The 18,718-nt window shown below is 38.7% G+C and overlaps 1 protein-coding gene across 15 annotated transcripts in view; it reads right to left on the bottom strand.

Moving 5' to 3' along the window:
* Positions 1-18,718, bottom strand: part of TCF4 (transcription factor 4) — a 351,089-nt gene that overhangs the window by 111,510 nt on the left and 220,861 nt on the right. For 11 of the 15 annotated variants that reach the window (XM_044242914.1, XM_044242910.1, XM_044242917.1 and 8 more), the window contains 2 exons: positions 13,181-13,310; positions 12,648-12,697 (listed from right to left, as the gene is read on the bottom strand). In XM_044242914.1, the coding sequence (XP_044098849.1) occupies positions 12,648-12,697; positions 13,181-13,310 (180 nt within the window). The remainder of the gene's footprint in view (positions 1-12,647; positions 12,698-13,180; positions 13,311-18,718) is intronic. The other 4 variants (XM_044242915.1, XM_044242913.1, XM_044242928.1 and 1 more) reach the window with 1 other exon arrangement.

Raw genomic sequence — 18,718 nt, 5'->3', positions numbered from 1 at the left:
CGACAAGCAGTCTGTTTTGATATTAGTACCTCAGTATGTGATATAAGAGAGTCAGATGTCCCCCAAACTATGTGCCCTCCCCTGAGGGACTCCGTCCTGGCCTTCCTTGGCCGAGGGATGGGGAGCATGCCACAAATCCTTAGCTTTGAAAGCACAGGGGGAGGAAACACACCATCCGCAGGGCTCAGACAGAAATGGCAAGGAGAGACTCTTGTGGGGAAAGGATTCATGGCCTCCAATTCAGCACCCGCATCTAACTGGAAATATTAACTCATATTCTATTCACTCCCTGCCAGCCAGCATACATGAGCACAAACTGAATTACATAAGGAGTCTTTTTCTTATGTAATTAAATCTTAGGAGACGCTAGTAAGTAAACATCAGATTTTCTTTCTCCCTTTTTTTTTTCCTCCATGAAAGGAACAGGAATGGGGGGGGGAGGTTCAGAAGAATGGAATTTTTCCCTTGATTCTCAGAGGGAGAGGAAGATGGGAGTAAAATCATCTCCCCTACCCCCTTGTCCTCGTCCCCCAACACGTTCTGATTTCTTCGCTAAAGGCATAGAATCAGACTCTAACCTGGTTTAACCTCTCCATGTGCCCCGTAATGTTCTCATTCCCTCCAGCATTAACAGAGCAGGCCTTATATGATTCCAAGGAGGCATCATCAGGTGAGGATCTCAATTTCTGGGCATTTCAGGAATCTGAGGGTAACCCAGGCCTCTTTAATTTTTACAGGTGACTCCATTTTTGTTGTGACCAGAACTGAACATAAAGCTTTTAAAAGCTTAAATGTACACATTTATGCATTCATTACACAGTGTTAAATCTAATTTGTTCTTTTTACTGTCACAGGAAGCACATGTTTAAAGCAATCTGTTTCCTCATGTGAATGCTTTCCTGTCTGTTTAAAAAAAATTGCGACACACTTTACCCTGAGTAACCAAGAGGTGATCATAAATATCCCTAAATAGCATTAAACAGATATGAAAGACATTAACACTTTCAGAATGCCAAAGTAGTATTAAAAAAAAAAAAAATTCTAACAGATGCTCCTAGGTCAAAAAGTGAAATGTGTGTTTCCTGAAAAAACACTCTCATCAGAATCATAAATGAACTGTGAGCGGAGAAGAGGTGTTGCTGAACAAACGGGGATCCTTTTGGGGAGGAACACAGCAATCCCCTGCCAAAGTGTACTTGCCATAAAAAGCCAAATTGAAATGGAAGTTTGATGAAAACCAATATCCTTTGTAATCCACAAGGTGGCAATGACTACAAATGAGGGGTGCCTCCACCGGATCTACCCGGTTTCCCAGAGAAAGAGTCTGTCTCTGTGAACCCATGCCTCAGTCCTGTTCGGGGACATGAGGAAGGGGTCCGGCCGGAAGGACCTTTCCCGGAGAGTCTAATGTGCTGCCTGGCTTTTCTGTCAATGAAAACTGGCTGGGAAAAGTCATTCGCTGTGGAACGCAGACAGCAAGCTCTCTCTCCCCCACCCCTTTTGGCAGATGTTTTTTTCTTTCGATGCAAGAGTTCACTAATCAGCCCTTATTAAAAAAAAAAAAAATTTTTTTTTTGTTCTAAGTTTCCCTTAGCTGACAAGCAGAAACAAGTTTTCTTTTATGAATTCAGCAATGGCCATGGGGGGGGGCGGAGAAGAAGAAGAAGAAGAAAAAAAAAAAACAACCAAAACCCCCCACATTACAATGTGGCAAAGGCTAGAATCCAGCAATACTTTGACTTTACCTTAAAACATCTGTATAAATAGTCCTGTTTCATGTTAGAAATTTACCTCAACAGTCCTAAACAAATCGAACTCTGTTTTACTTTAGAAGCGAAAGAAAGTGCCACATGCTCCCACCTACTCAGCACATCTTCGTCTTGCCAGATGAAGCCCAAACCCCAGGCCTGACCTTTTTCGCATGGGGACCAGAGCCAGTCCTACAATGGTGGTTCATCACTCGGGAGGACCCGCTTCTGACCAATTACAGTGAGACTGAGAGAGGATGTGAGGAGAAGCATGTATCTCCTTATCGCTCAGAGGCAGGGCTGATTCAGGCATAAACAAATTACTGGCAGAGGGAATCATATTATGAGGCGCTCTGTCATTTTGGCCTGATGTCCCATTTCAAGAGAAAAAAGATGAAGCACATACTTGCAACACAAACTTGGTAGAGTGGTTAAGTCTAATGATTAAAACAGCTGACTAGGTGTCTTAGCCTGATAGAGACACTCCTACAAGGACAAAAGATATACAAAAAGTGCTTGCAGGTTTTTGTAGTTTTGGGGAAAAAAAAAAAAACAGTGACCTCCATGAGGTAGAATTCTTCTACACGCAGCTAGGACCCCGGTCTTAGTTTCTGTTCAGCTGCTAACTACACCAGTAAGCTGCGTGTTCAATTTTTCCCAAGTGCTAGAAGGAAGGGTAGGTTACCTTGCGGCTGGTGTTAACATTGTGGGGGGGCTTATTATTATTGCCATTAGAGGTTATCATTTCTTAGGTATTTACAATGTGTCGGGACCACACGGAACACATCACATATATTTTGTCATTTATTTATTTCATCCAATATCCTTGGGGGAAATGCATTTTTCCCTCATTTTTAAGGGAAGAATGCAAGGATATTACATCACGTGCCCAAGGCCATGTGGCTAGTAAGCAGCATAACCAACAAAAAACCCAGTTGATTCCACACTCCTAACCACTAGATCATACTGCCTCTGTTGCAGAAATGGTATATTGAATGGTCTAGTCTCCTTGAGGGGTCTGCTTGGGCAGAAGTTGTACATTATAAACAGTGAACACCTTAGAGGTACCGAGGGTCATTCTACAGTGAGATGAAACTTTTGAATATTTAATTTGTTCCAGAGAGGCAAATACTTGATATGTTGGATCAGGTTGTGGAGACCTTTTTGTTCTACCAAGGGTTCTGAATAGCCAACGGCAGGCAGCATAACATCCTGATTAAGGACAGATAAGCCTTCAGACAGACTGCCAGGGTCTCAATCTCAGCTCTGCCATTTACTAGCTGTGTAACCTCAGGCAAGTGTCTCTACCCCTCTGTGTCTAGTTTCTTTAGCTATGAAGAGTAGGCTATCCCATCTCCTAGGATTTTGTCAGCGTTAAAGTGATTTATTGGAGGCAAAGTGCTCAGTTCCTGGCTCAGGATAAGCACGGTGGTAAGGGTTTGTCCTGAGTGTATCAACCTCATCTCTTGAAGAAGGTGTTATTTATATCATGAAATAGGTTTGTGACCCAACCAGGGCGACGAGGTGATTAAGTAAAGGTTATGGGACAATTAGGAAGATCTCCTGCTTCCTAGTGCAGTGTTATTTCCGTCCCAGTACCCCACTTTTATTACTATCTTCCTTCTTGGAAATCCCTTTCAAGGAAATATACAAGTCAGTGACTTTAACCTTTATGGGACCCCCCCCTCAAAAAAAGATGTAAAAAAGATCCTTACCCATTTCAAGGTGGTTACAAGTGGGTAAGGGGACTCAGCATCCCCAAATCGAGCCTGAAGGACAGTAAGCCCTGTGTTTCACTGCGCGTATTGGTTTTTTGAACGCACGGCCTTCTCAAAAGGCCAGACCTCATGCTCTTTAAAATACTAAGGTCATCTCCAGCCACTGGGGATGTGAGTGACAGAACACGGGGAACTTCCTTAAACAGGAAGGACCTCAGCGGTGAAGCTTCATGATTTAAATAAGGAGGACACTGAAGAGAAAGACCTATTCGGTGTTGCTCGTCGTGTCGAGTTTTTTGGTTAGTTGAACAATATGCTTTGAAAAAGTATAAAAGAAGAAAGAAATGACTGAATGAATGAAAACTTCTGAAAATGCTTTCTTCTCCCTCCCACCGGGACGCCCCCAGTTTGTTACCATAGGGTTCAGCTTAACAGCTAGGTTGTTGGTGGAATTTACTGAAGGGAAAACAAAACATCATTGTTTGTAGAATAATTACTTATTAAGATGTGAATTTCATAATTCCAACTCTATCTGCCAGTAATAAAAATGCTGAATTCAGGGGCACCTGGGTGGCTCAGTGGGTTAAAGCCTCTGCCTTCCGCTCAGGTCATGATCCCAGAGTCCTGGGATCGAGCCCCACATCAGGCTCTCTGCTTGGCAGGGAGCCTGCTCCCCTTCCTCTCTGTGCCTGCCTCTCTGCCTGCCTGTGGTCTCTGTCAAATAAATAAATAAAATCTTAAAAAAAAAATGCTAAATTCCATTTCTTTTGCCCAACCCTATGAATTAAACTATAGATGATATGTACCAATGTGGTGTATATATCTAAAAATAAAATTCGTGGGTGCCTGGGTGGCTCAGTTGGTTGAGCGATTGCCTTCGGCTCAGGTCATGATCCCGGACTTCCAGGATCGAGTCCCGCATTGGGCTCCTAGCTCCTTGGGGAGTCTGCTTCTCCCTCTGACCTTCTCCTCTCTCACGCTCTCTCTCACTGTCTCTCTCTCAAATAAATAAATAAAACATATATATATTTTTAAAAAAAATAAATAAAAATAAAAATAAAATTCGTATCAAGGCACTCTATGAGGAACTCACAGGTTTTGGCAATAAAATTTCACTCATGGAGCATATGCCTTAGTATTAAATGGCAGAATTTGTACCTTTTTATGACAGAACAATACTTTCAAACAGTACAATAGTTACAGAAACAGACTGATTTTCTATTTAGCTTCATGGCTTACACATTTCAAACTGATTCAAAAAGTCTTAATTCCCAGGCCATGAACATTCTTTTAAAACCTCAGGTTCAGTGGTGAGGAGAAAAGAGTTGACTACGACTGGACTCTGCAACACATTTTATTTTTTATCTCCTCTGCTAACCTCTCAAGTTCTCAGACTTTCCTATGATAAAGCTCGGGTTTTTATACCTGACTTATTGCTGAATTATTTTGTACTCAGTTTCGTTTCATAATGAGCAAGCCAGAAAATATTATTGTGCCCTCGGTTAATACACCTGAGCACTTGTGAAACAACTGAATTCCCCAAACAGGGTTACTTTGAAAATGTTAACGCCAAGAAATCGGCCTCCTACTTGAAACTGCTTCCTCAAGGCAGCTAATGATATACTCTACCAATCGGTACAAGGAAAACCATTACAGTGTTATTAGAAGTATAATCCAGGAGGCATATTTAGAATGTTATAGGCTGGGGAGGAGGAGGCTGATGTAGACAGACTCTTTCTCGGATGGTATCAAAATTGCTCTAAAACAGCATTTTTTCTTTTTAAGGGAAAAAAAAAATCCCTAGATGGTAACAGTAAGTGGGAACAGTGACAGTTTCTGTATGTGTGTGAGAAATATACCACAAGGGTCATTTTTCTGAGAACACTAAGTCTTTCTAATATGAGTCCATGTTTCACAAAGGAAATGCCTTTTAATCGACATCGTTGCAAACACTACTGACACACAGCGACACACCAAAACATTTCTTTACACTTTGCTACCAAGGGGGCTTTGCTAAGAAACGCCCTTCTTCTTCTTCTGTCCCACTGAATACTCAAACTGAACCTTGTGACACTGCATACACGTACAGGTCCTCGTCCGAATACTCTAGAAACAAACGCTTATATATCAAGTCTCAACCTTCCTGGCGTTATTTAGGATTGATTAATTCCTCAGATGACAAAGTTAGGCTAAAAAGATGATTGTGGCTGTTGCCGCACAACTCGAATATAGACCTCTAAAAGTGTTCTCTTCAAACTCGAATTTGCACATTCTTTCAGAATGGAAATCTGTGCTTCTCACCGAAACTTAAAGCGTTTTTTCAACCTTGAAATCCTACAAAATGCAGACCCTTCTGCACTACCTTAATTTCTCTGAAGAGGGAGTATAAGCTCAAGCAAAGCATAAAACTCACAGAGCTCTGTACCTATGCAACAGCAGCAACTACCAAAAAAAAAAAAAAAAAAAAAACCCAAACCGGAATCATTCACATGCTGCTGTTTTGAGATAAAATAATTGAGTATTTAAAACTACAAAATCTGCACTGCATTTCATAAAACCTCTTATTCTTTTTTAAAAAGAGCACACTCCACTACACAAATACCCCCTGGGACAGTAGAGATCAAGGCTGAGAATCTTATGCTATTGCATGGAAATGCGACTTTATGTTCAGTTTAAGAATTCAGTGCAATTTATTTAAAAAACAAAACAAAGCAAGTGTCTGTCAACAGCCTGACAGAATTTAATCTGCCTTAAGAAAATACAACTTTGCTATTTTTGAAGAGACTCTTCATTCCTTTTAGGGTTATTGCCACATATTTTGAGAGACTCTTACTTAGTCCTCCAAGTTCTATCTGATTTGGATTTAGGACTTTCAAACAAAAACTTTACTATTGTTCGAAATCAGGAAAACATACCTTGAAAACACAGAAACTGTCAGTGACTGGGGGGGGGCAGTGAGTTATATAGAGTTTCTATGTTAGAAAATAAAATGAATGGTTCAATCAGTGAAATACTGGAACTTTAAAAAATGGTTCCTGACCAAATATTGAGCCAAGCATCTATATTATTCCACAAACATAAAGTAAACGCACAGCATAGTCAAACCACACGCTGCAAAACAAGCTTGTATAATTTCAGAATGCATGCAAGCCTGTTACAATTCTTTCTCTAGGTAAGCCGCCTTACAGCAGCTTCTTGGATTTCTTAATAATTAAACCACTCAGACAGAGTCCAAGACTTCACACCAAAATACACTCTTCAGTGCGAGTGATAAAATAAGGTTCCAAATAACAGTTTCCTGAAATGTATTTCTCCTTTCTCAACAAATGAGGCCAGTTTTATACTAAATGCTATTGTTCCAGTTGTTGAAATCTTAGCAAAAGTCCTGATAAATCTTAGGAGGTGAAATATCGAAAAGTTGGTTAAAAAAATAGAAATACCCACGGGGGCAAGGGGGAATAGATATCAAGCATGCCACCTTAGAAGAGCTTGCTTGGTAGAATAATCAGACAAAGGGGGCCGGGAAGGCATCTCTATTGAGGAGGAAACTAGGTGGTTGTGTCTCATTCGGAGTGTTTGACACATATATCCTTTTCATTTGTAAAGATGATCCCAGAAGAGCTCACAAATATGCAAACCTTTCTTCTATAGTTGACTTTTGTGTTTTTCTTCTTCATTACATTTCTTCCCACTTTATATTTAAAATATACACACCAGAAGTCATCCTTTTAAGGGGAACAGGAATAGATTTCATAACAGAGAGGATGATAGAAAAGAGATTTCATTATTCCAAAATTCCAAACAAAAATACAGAAATCTTGTAGCAAACTCCTGAGAGATTGGAATGCCTAATGGTACATATGTTGTGTATTTGGATGACTCTCATACGCTTATGAAATATTCTTAATAGACTAAGAACCCCCAATAAAAACTTTAAATATAGAGATTCTCCTGTATTTGTCTCATGACCAGCAATTCATAAAAAAAGCATAATGTCCGTAGCCTCTAACTGTAATGGAGACAATAAGACTGGTTTTCAAAGAAAGAATGTATATGCTGAACTTCTGAAGCCTTTGGTTTAGTAAATTCAATATTAATTGCACAAAAATATATGTTCTCTGTGATGAACATCTTCTCAACTTTCAAGGTACTCCCCGGTGTCATGTGACCTATTCCGTGTAAATTGCGTGAATAACACTTTTGTCCTGTTGGGGATGATTTAATTGCATTATACTTTATCTCTTTTCTGTCTATACATTTCCACAACTAGTAAGCATAATTCTAATATCTAAACTTCATATTTCAATATCTTTAGTTGAAGAATGGGTACACTAAGTTTAAAGTTAACTATTGTGAGCTATCCAAAGATTTTAATGTAAACATCTATGGTTACACTTTTTCACAAAGGATCTACCCCTCCAGGAAAAATTTGATGAGGACCCTCATTTTATATCTTATCACATAACTGGTTACTCTAGAATTTCCTACAAAGGATGGTGACCAGGTGGCTGACACTAAGTTCATTTTAAAATTAATATAAATTTTATTGTAACAAAAGCTACATTATCCCTCAAGTTAAAATTCTGCTGACATGTAACAGCATTACTGTGATTTATGATTAATTTCAAAGTGATGGGGAAATGATATATTTTAAGTACTGAAGTTTTCAGTCATATATAATTTCTGAGCCTTAAAGGGGAAAAAAATGATTACCAACTTCTCTTTTACATTGTGATTTCCTCAAGTGTTTGAAAAAGAAAAATTTTTTTTCCGAAAATATTTTGAGGTATGAACTCTACATCATTTTTGAAACCTTCGAATATGAAAGTTTTTTACTTATTGTAAAAGACACAGGATACTTAATGCTATCAACATTACCCAACTTTTCCTGATATTCCTAATAATCTCTTCTGTAAAAGAAAGTCTCATTTAAACTTTAAGATTTTATTTTCTTTAAGCATTTTTCTGTTAAGAAAATCGGTAAAACCTGGTGTCTTATACACACTGAATTTTTATTTTTCAAGTCCTCCTAATGATGAACTCATCTCAAAGTTTCTTAGAGTGCCCAAATCTTATTTTAGAATCTTTACTATCATAGAGATTGTTGTCCTTAGGACCCATGTGTCCAAAATTATCTCTGACCACCTAATGCAAAGCTTGCCAGATCTATGTGATTTTGAAAACTATAAGCCAGCAAAGAAAAAACAACTGTAATTTAACATTAAAAAAAAAAACAAAACTTTACTGAAAAGTTCAGTTTGGAAAAATCCCTGGTGATAAGACATGCCATAAACTATTTCTAAGGATAAAACTTCTTATTTCTAGAGAAATCTAAAGTTCCAGGGATTCCAAATGGGGAAGACAGTGAGGCTGTCATTGAAGTTTCAAAACTCAAGTTGAAAGATAAATTCCACCCATGTTCGAAGTAGAACTGGTTGCTGTTGTTAACAGTTTCTGGTTAAATGTATGTCATTTCACATTCAAATTATAAGAAGATGGAGTTTTTCTGTGTTTCCATATTGGTGGGCCCAATAAAGTTCTCGAAAGACCCTATCTTTTGTGCTTTTTAAGTATGTGTGGAAAAAAAATAGTTTAGAACAGCACAATGTGAAAATGTTTTGCTTTGTAGATTTTAATGCCTCCATGTAAATTTCTAAGAAATATGGATCATTTTCCCCAAAAATGTGATTTAAGGGGTATATTTTTCTCCGCATGAGTTCAGGATTCAATATGCATGACGATGCGGCTATACAAAGACAAGAAATCTGCTGGAAAGAGCAGTAGAGTTGTAAAGTGTTAAGTTTGAGATCTAGCATTTAAAAGAGAAATCCAAGTCACAGAAATCAGACTGGAAGTTCACGTGCAGATCCAAGAAATCAGACAGGTAGAAGGGATGCTGGCGTCAACAAACAACGAAGCTTTACTGTCGGAACTCCCATTCAAGAGATGGGGGCGAAAGAAGCTGGTCTGCGACGGAAAAGAACATACTGCGATCTGAGCAGAGAAGAGGAAAATGTTCTGCAGTACTAAGCAGGGCTCTGGTGGGCAATTAGAGAGTTGTCATTTCGCACAGCCTTCCCTTTAAAGAGACATCACCCCAGCCCTAACTCCAGGCCTCGGCGGTCCAGGGGGCCAGACTTCCTCCCCTCCACTGCGCCTGTGCAAGGCGACCCCGCAGGATGGTCCTCCCGCCGCCCCATCACTGTCACGCCTCCGCCGTGACTCCAGGTCTCTTAGAGGCAATGCACAGCACAAACACATTCAAGGATCCTGCCAGATCGATGGCATGATGTTGGGCCAGGCTTATGTTTCCTCTCTCCCACAGATGCTGCAGTATTTTGAAAATCGGGGCCAGGCGAGCCCCTCGCTCTCATTTCCTAGGAAGATCCAGACTAATGGGGACAAAAGAGGTCCAGCCTCTGTCTTCCGGGAATGCCACAAGTACTATCTGATTACAGATGTTACAGTTTAAATGTTCTTTGTTTTAGGTTAAGGAAGAGAAAGGGCCCATGTCGGAAAGGAGCGGGGGGGGGGGGGGCGGAAGTGAGTTGACACAACAGATTGTGACAGATTTATTACTATTTATCACGGTAAATATGTATCGCAGAAAACATATAAATGTCTTTATCTAGTCGTAATCACTCCAAAGGAAACCTTTGATTAGCCCCAATTTCTTATTATTTGCAATAAAAGTATTCACACATACTGAAGCAAGTTTTAGGAAGTGTCTCTTGTCAGATTTACAGTCATCATTTTTATTTGAGCTTAAAAAAAGAAAAACATGGCAGAGGTCTAAAAATATGAAAATATGGGTCTACTGGGGCAAATGTGCTACAGTGACTATTGCAGACTCTTTAGATCAAATTAAAACATATATATTTTGTGTGGTGGTAAGGCATGTGGATCTTGTTGTAAATAATAAGCAATCCAATACATACAACAAACCTAATATAAACTAAGTTAAATTGTGATTAGAACAGAGCTGAGATTTTTTTTCCAAGTAGTAACAATAAATAGATGACTGGATTCTAAAATCGACCAAACTAAGTCATTCTTTTTTGCTTAAAAAAGAAAAAACAAATAAAAAATAACAAGGATAAAATTTCCATTTCAATTGAATTTTCCTCCTTGCCTGTCCAAAAACAGGCTCTATTTACAAAAATGTTCTTTCAGGACCATTAAAACATTTAGCCAAGATAAATTGTCTAAGAAGAGTAAATCCTGAACTGACCATCAAAAGCCAAAAATTAAATAATACAAATTAAATTTCCAATTCCAGATCTACTGGGAAGAAAGGAAAGATACTTTTATATTTCTAAACATCTGACAACACATCAACAACACACCAACTGTCTAAACAGCAAAGAAAAAACTATTTTCAGTGAAATTTTCTATAGGGAAAATTAGCTCTAAGGAAATACTTAAAAATTTACAATGAAGTAGGAGAAATTATTGTTGACAACGATTAAGCAGATAGATATTATCTAATGCCATACCAAAGCACTCCTTGGAAATTGTGTCGATTTCTGCATAATTTTAGCATTGGAAAAAACAAAGTTCATTTGATTCTGAGGCATAAATAAGGTTCTATAGCTTTAAGTTTTCCATGGCTTTTATGACACACAGCTATTCTATCATTTCAGAAGAGTCAAAGGTCCACTTACTGTATTTAATACTGTCCGTATTAGGTTCAGGCATGTTTAAAATGTAAACAGCTGTGAGGACTATATCATTTGAAGTTGTCATAAAAGCTATTAAAAGCTAAAGTTTCATCTACATTAAATCCACCACAAACTTCAAGCTTAAAATATGCTTATAAAAACCTGAGAGGATATTAGTCAATTTCAATACAGCATAGAAATTTAAAGAATAAACCACTCGGCACATTTTTAAGGGACTTACTGGTAGCCCAAAGTGACTATTTTATACACCATTGGCAGTTTTATTTACACAATATTTTTCTATATTTATGCATAATTTTGTGATGCTTCTACAACATTACCAAGTCTATGATAATCAGCATACAAAATTTGTGTTTTTTTCCTGATAAAGACTCACTCTGATATATTCACTTAATAATTTTTTGGATGAGCTGAACTGAAATCAAGTCAAATACACAGGTGTTTGGGTTAATCTAATCTTAGCACATTTGCAAAACCTATTATTCTCCTAATTTATTAAAAATGAAGTAAAACTAATATGCGAGCATTGATTAGTAATATGTTTTCAGAAACCCAAATATCATTTTATTTCAGAGGAGAAGAACTTACAATAGGGCTCATTAGCATTCTTTTCAAAGAATACTAGTGCCCTACAGAGCACAGAATTAAATTAAATGAAATCAAAACTGTGTATCTATACCTGTATCTATCTGGAAGGAAGGAAGGAAGGAAGGAAGGAAGGAAGGAAGGAAGAAGAGAGGAACTCATATTTTTATTCTACGTAAGGAGGAAGCTCGTTAGGAAAAGACTGGTTCTAAACCAAATTAAACAAAACCATCTAGGAACTCAGATTTGAAAATATATGTAAGAATTGAAAATAAAGAGATCTTATTTAATTGTGATCACAACAGCCTTTTGCTACGTTGGAGACTGGAAGGACCTCAGTCGCTCCCGAGTCCAGCTCCAGGTATTAAAAAGACCCAGAATGCTCTTGGTTACAGATGTTTCCTTTGGTTGTCACCTGGTACTCCTGACACAAATGGCTACTGATGCGGCTACCTCTGAAGCTTTTATTCAGTCACCTCTCTAGAAAATAGAGACATTCTCTCTGCACTCTGGGCTGAAACCCATGTAAATTTTTCCTAAATCCTCTCCACAAATCTCCTTTCGCATGCAAATCCATAAATCATCATAATACTGACAAAGAATTTAACCAACAGATGAAACTAATACTCATTCTCTTGAAAGCCCTGTACAGGTAAAACTCCTCCAACTTCAGGCACCTTTTCAAGGCTCTCTTCGCAGCTTAACCTGCCTAGTAGCAACACAACCACGCAGCCTTCCAGGATATGCAATTAAGCACTCCATCGCGGGTCAGGTGGCTGGACGTGCGGGTCGCTCCTACCCCAGCCACATTCTAGAGAAACCTGCGCCTCGCACATTGTCACTCCCCTCTCCCTCGCATCCGTGCGAAACAACAAAATAAACAATATGCAAAAGCAGAAACAAGCAGTACTTACTGAAGATGGCAAACCTGGAGGAACTTTTCGAACTTTCTTTGTCTGCACCTCTGAAAGAAAAGGAAGAGGGGCGGTGAGGTGCCTGCATGCCCATTTTCCTAACTAAAGCAGATTACACCACGAAGCCATTTAGATTAGACCAGATTTTCTTAAGTCGTTACCTTAGCAAAATGTCAGTACCGCTATCGTATTTTATTCTGGCAGACATCAACTTCTGCCTTTTTTGTAAAAATCAAGATCTTTAACTTTTTTTAAGCTTTGATTTTTTTTTTTTTAAGTTGCCTTATATGGGCAGCCAAGAGAAAACAAGAAATAAGCATACACCAAAATAGTTCTCTTGCTACTAGAAGTTGTTAACATACCCATCCAATGTACTACCGGGGAGGGGTGGTCACGAGCCTGACATTTGAGGAAAATTTTATGGTTTTGGAGGGTGGGGTGAGGGTAGGGCGAGAAGGGGTGGCATTAAAAGAGAGAAGAAAGAAAAAGACGACTAATAATCACTCGGGCATTCAGACAGAGGAATACCTTACCCATGGCACTACTGTGAAGAGGCCTCCTTCGGGGGTTATTGCTAGAATACTGATAATACTGAGAGCCAGGTTTGGTGGGCGACAGGGTTCCTGGGGTGCCCATATCCATGTCACCTCCAAGGAGACTCTGCTAAAAGGTGAAAAGGGGAAAACAAACATGTAAGGTTAGTTTTTCCGCATTCACCACCCCCCCAACTGATTGTTAGTACTTAAACCCAGGCAATAAACAAAACAGCATCTGGTAAAACTGCAACAATGACAAAACAACCAAACAAAAGGGAAAGCAATCTCAGAAGCCAGCCCAAAGTTTGTGACTCATTTTTTTTTTTTTTTAATTCTTTGCTTTTGAGAGGAAGGTAGAAGAAGGTGATTCTCATTCAACAGTATTTTCATCTTAAGACAGCTCACATTTTAATTTTTTTTTTTTTTTTTTTTTAAAGAAGAGGGCATTTAGGTCAGACTCGTGGTTTGGGGGTTTTTTGTTTTTTTGGTTTTTTGCTTGTTTGTTTCTAATCGACACTTGGGCTCCTCTCTGGGAGCTATCCCTGCCCTTCCTTCACAAGAACCCAAGAAGAATCTGATTTTTCGGACGCACGCACAACTTCCCCCCGCTGCTCCCATTGGGGGTGAGTGGAGAACGCTCCCGTCCACTGAGGACTCTGCCTGCCTCTCTCCGTCGGCACAGCTCTACCCTCCGCGGATTTACACGGCACCCACAGAAGAGAAAATGCCAGCGGAGCCGGGCGTAAACTCAAATCTCACACTAACTTCCAGAATCACAGAGATAGAGGCATTCTAAGCTAACAGGAACAAATTAAAGGACATTAGAATGCCCTCTTGAGGACTACTGGAAGCTAAAACACATCCCCACAGATTAAACATTTACCTGAGCCCTAGAGAACTTCCACAAATATCATGAACTTACCACAGGGTGATAAATGACTAAACTTTCGAAAAGGATGACACGCAGAAGATTCGATAATAATATTACAATGTCTAAAAACTACATAAAAACTTACCCATAATATATAAATCGCCTGATTATACTCTGCACTGAACACATTGTTCTTTTAATTAGTCTGATATGCAAGAAAACAAGTGTAGATACGACCATTTATATTAAGAACAAATTTACTGTTTAATAAAGAAATTTTAAAATTAAGTACTAAAAATCTAACTTTATCGTTACTTGTAATCAACTTTTACTGACTGAACTAATTACTGTCCTTGATAAAGTACAGAATGTGTTTTCCCTAATCTAAATTCTAATCACCATGTCACTCACAACAGACTTAGGGATGCTTCACTAACACACTATTCACATGCAAAATACTCTAAATAGGCCAATTATGACTCTGCCCCTGTTCCCTGGTTAACCCGCTGAGAACTGAAAAATTTCACAAGGCAGTCACCAACTAAAACAAAGAGTCCTTGTTTTAAATTAAGACAGTCTTTTTGATTCCTAAATAGCTCAACAAAGTGGCATGTCTTCTAGTGAAAGCAGTTGGTCAAATATGACCCATAAGCTGGAAAATCAAAAATTCAAACCTCCCCTTTCCAGGGCCATATAGCTAAATATCATAAAGAGAACCTCTCTATTCCAAGGGATTTTTGTGAGTGCTGGATGAGTAATATAAAAAGGACTAATCAGTTACTGACAAGCTTGCCTTCACTGATTCCAGTTTCAGACTTGTCCAAGGGAGGCATGACGAACATTACTTTAAAATAAAACTTTGAGGATGAGATTTTAGGTTGGAGGCTCAATTTGAGCGAAAATCCATGGCGAGTTCTCTCTGTGTTTGCCACATCGATACCAGATAAAGCCAGAGTATTTACCAGATAAAAACCTGACATCTGCACTTTCTCTTGCTGCCTCTTCCGAACTTAAGGAAGATATCCAAATGCTACCCAGGGACAAACTAAAATATAGAGCTCTTTGCAATAGTTTTCTACAAATCAGGAATCCAACAGCCTAACATCAAATGATTTATTAGAGATGGCATTCAAGAATTTTAGAATCTGAACCTGATATTTCACTCTTGGTAAATCTTATTAACAAAATCTTTATTTAAGCCCAAGTTTTCTTTGAAATTTCCATCAAAAAAAGCTGTGAGTGATTTAAATCACAACCTCCTCACAGTCTGGGAAATTTACAAATAAGCCTTCCTTTCATGAGAAGAGGAGTGTGAAGATGACATTATTGAAAACTTTGTATTTTAGGCAGACATCACTCCTCATTCTTCATTTATCTTTTTCTCAAATAATACCAAATATTCAAACAAGGACTGAGCAGATATGTGGAAATGCTTGCTTGTCTCCTTAATGAGCTTAACCACTGCTTAATTCTTGTTGGTCCTGGTGGCAAAGGTTTCCACTCCCAAGAAAGTAGATGCATTCAATGGGTCAACATAAAAACAAACAAGTTTGCTATACTGTGTTTTAGCAGCATTTCACAGCAGAGCTGTGAAAAATGAAAAATGATAACTAGGAGATCGCTCACTGGCTGTGGCTGACCTTACTGTTGTTAATTTAAAAGAAAATCATTTCACGAGCCAGTTGTGACTAAATCATGCACCCAACCCTTGCGTGTGCAGCCACATGAACTATGGACAGTGACCGAGAACTAAGACCAGATAGCACTTCCACAGATGCAAAGGCTCACGCTAATCTTTTTTTCTCCCCCCTCCCTTTTTTTTTCACAAAGCACATTCCTGTTTCTTTCTTTTTAGACCTGTTTGTTCCTTTTTCTTTTTCTCTCAGACAATAGAATCATTCTTCTAAAGCAACAAAAATAAGCATTTCCTCATACTTAAGGGGGCCCTAATCACCCCCCTAGGGAAAATTAAGATAAAAATATATGTGTTCCTATTGTAGAGTATACTTGTAAAAGGAACAATAACCATTTACTATTGTTTGGCCTTTACGTCACGCGTTTAACTCTCTTTAGCGAGGAGAAAGAGAAAAAAAAATTTCCACTGGCTAAAAAAACCTGAGTTTATGAACTTAGAAAGTTAATGGCATTCCATTTAATAAGGTAAATTGAATATGGCACAAAATGGATAAGGCATTCATTTACATATGAATTCACCTGCATGAGTGTGTGTGTGTGTGTGTATATATATATATATATGGAGAGAGAGAGAGAGAGAGGGGCGCAAATTTTCACTTAATAAAAGTTGTTTGGAAGCTAAAGCCTACGTTCAAAATGGGCCAGCTCGTCTTTGCCTTAAATAAGACTGTAAAGGTTTCAGGGTTTCCGCATTGTGCAAGCTCATGCTCTGTGGTTATGCTGGGTCCCAGTACAGAGCTGCCCGAGTCCGCCAGGAAACACTGGAAGCAAGATGTGGCATCTCACACAGCTAACCTGTAAATCTTAAACCCATAGTTTAGCATTTTGTTTAACTGTCTGCAACGTGATGTGATGAGCCCTTCCCCTTCTTCACTCCTTATTTTCTTCCGAAGACAAACAATCTTAAGACTTAAAATACCCTAACCAAAAAATAGAACCTGCTGCCTCTGTTAACTGGGTTTAAGTATCTTGGGGTCCACCACCCCCACCTCCGACAACCAACCCTTCAGCACCAAGTCCCACCAGAGCCCTTCAAATGCCAAATGCAGAACTCTCTATGAAGGTCCCTTTCTATTAAATTTTTTTGTTTGTCTTACATCAGATCTGGGTCTCAGTCTAACACATTCTCAACCCCTGCCCCAATTCCTTCAGGGCGGTGGTGGGGGGCAGGAAGCTTTTTAACATCCTTGATCAACCATTGAAGTTCTCTTATGCAACCAAGAATGCAAACCATGAATTAAACTTGAGTAACAGAAAAGCAGCATATATCTCAAATTAGATTTATAACTGAATGGTAATCAAAAATAGAACTCACTGCTTCGAGCTTAAATTATCAACTTTTTTCTTGTTAAACTAAAATCATCTTGCTCTGAACTATTATTTCATTTCAGTCAGCACTTTAGATGTAATGGGTGGGTGGTACATTTCTAAAAAGGAAGATTATATTTACCCTTAATTATAGATATGAGTGAGATCAGAGTACGATGAATGCTGCTTTTTGGCTTATAATTAATTCATCTAATAGGTGAATGACCTTGAATTTCAGAGTTGGGATCTGGGGTGTGTGGGGGGAAAGAAGTAGGAGAAAAAATTATCTGTGGGGAAAAGCAAATGTGCCCCTGGTTTCTTAGAGCTTTCTCTGATTTTGCGTCATTCCCACTACGTTGTGATCCGGTATCAGACACAACATCTTGGGGGGATGTTGTAGAACAGAGAAAAGCAGTCTCAGATGAAACCAGATTAAGCTCCTTTTCTGAACTATTGCCAAATGCTTGTGAGTCTAATTCATGTTTGGGTATTCTAGTACTCACACAGCTGCAATTCCATTCTTTCATCACAAACCTAAGTGATGTATAGTGGCTTTGTATGGCGAACTGACTCTATAAAGCCAGGAATTTTGGAAGGCTTTACGTTAATAATGGAAATAAAATTGTGAACTACCATAAAACTTATGAATGCTGGATATCTGTATGGATACCTAATCGACTTTGCAGTACTAAGTGCAAAATACACATCGAGCAAAATTACCAATTATATTTGTTTAAAACACATTTTTTTAAAAAAATCACAATTGAGGTCATTTCTACTTAGTGAATTCTGCACAGAATCGGGTTTTCAAAGACACTGCTGAATAAGATTTCTAACAGCCATGGGGAAGTTTTTGCAAATCCCTATCGAATAGCTGCTGCTGAATTTGCCATTTTGACCACAGAAGGGCCATTGCTGACTTACTGTAGTAGCAGGAGGGGGCGATAATTTTGCTGCTGTTGGCACTTACTCTGCAACCCAGAATATATCTCACACCAAAGGGCAATGAAGAACACAATATTTCCACCTGTCCAGTTTTGAACTTCAAAGCTCAAAACTGAAGGTCAGTCTTTGGACAGTCTCTATTCCCAATAGCTGAATGTCTAGGAATGCACCTTTATAGTTTATTTTGAGTTCTGTTTTATATTTGGTTTCCACAAAAAAGAACTCTGTAAACTCAGATAAGATGGCAAGGGTAACTTTCATAATCCGGGACTTAACAGATTGTGCTGCAGAGAAATGTAAATTATTGAAATTATCATTTAGCAAAGATTTTCTTTTAGGGACTTTCGGTCAATGCTTTTTATTTCTAGTCTGAATGTGTAGTGCACATTGTACAAGTCAGAAGTAGAATCCAAACCTCTTGGGGAAAGAGGGAGGGCTGTGAGGTCAGGTCACACTGAGCCTTAGCTCAGTGGCTGGAGTTACTAATATAAGTGCTCTAAGCCCTATTTTCCTCCTCTGTAAAAACAAAGTAATGCGAGCTCTATTACAGGGTTATCAGGAGGATGAAACAACATATGTAAAATGTCCAGCAGAGCTGGTGTCTAGCACACAGTTACCCTCCTTCCCATGACCTATAATTCATAGTCCTATATTACAAACCACTGATGACTATTTAAAAGTTTCCTCAAAAGCTGAGCATGATTCACTGCCAGTGG

Source organism: Neovison vison, chromosome 3, assembly GCF_020171115.1.
Source record: "Neovison vison isolate M4711 chromosome 3, ASM_NN_V1, whole genome shotgun sequence".
In the NCBI taxonomy this organism is placed as follows: Eukaryota; Metazoa; Chordata; class Mammalia; order Carnivora; family Mustelidae; genus Neogale; species Neogale vison.
This window is presented reverse-complemented; position numbering and strand designations above follow the sequence as displayed.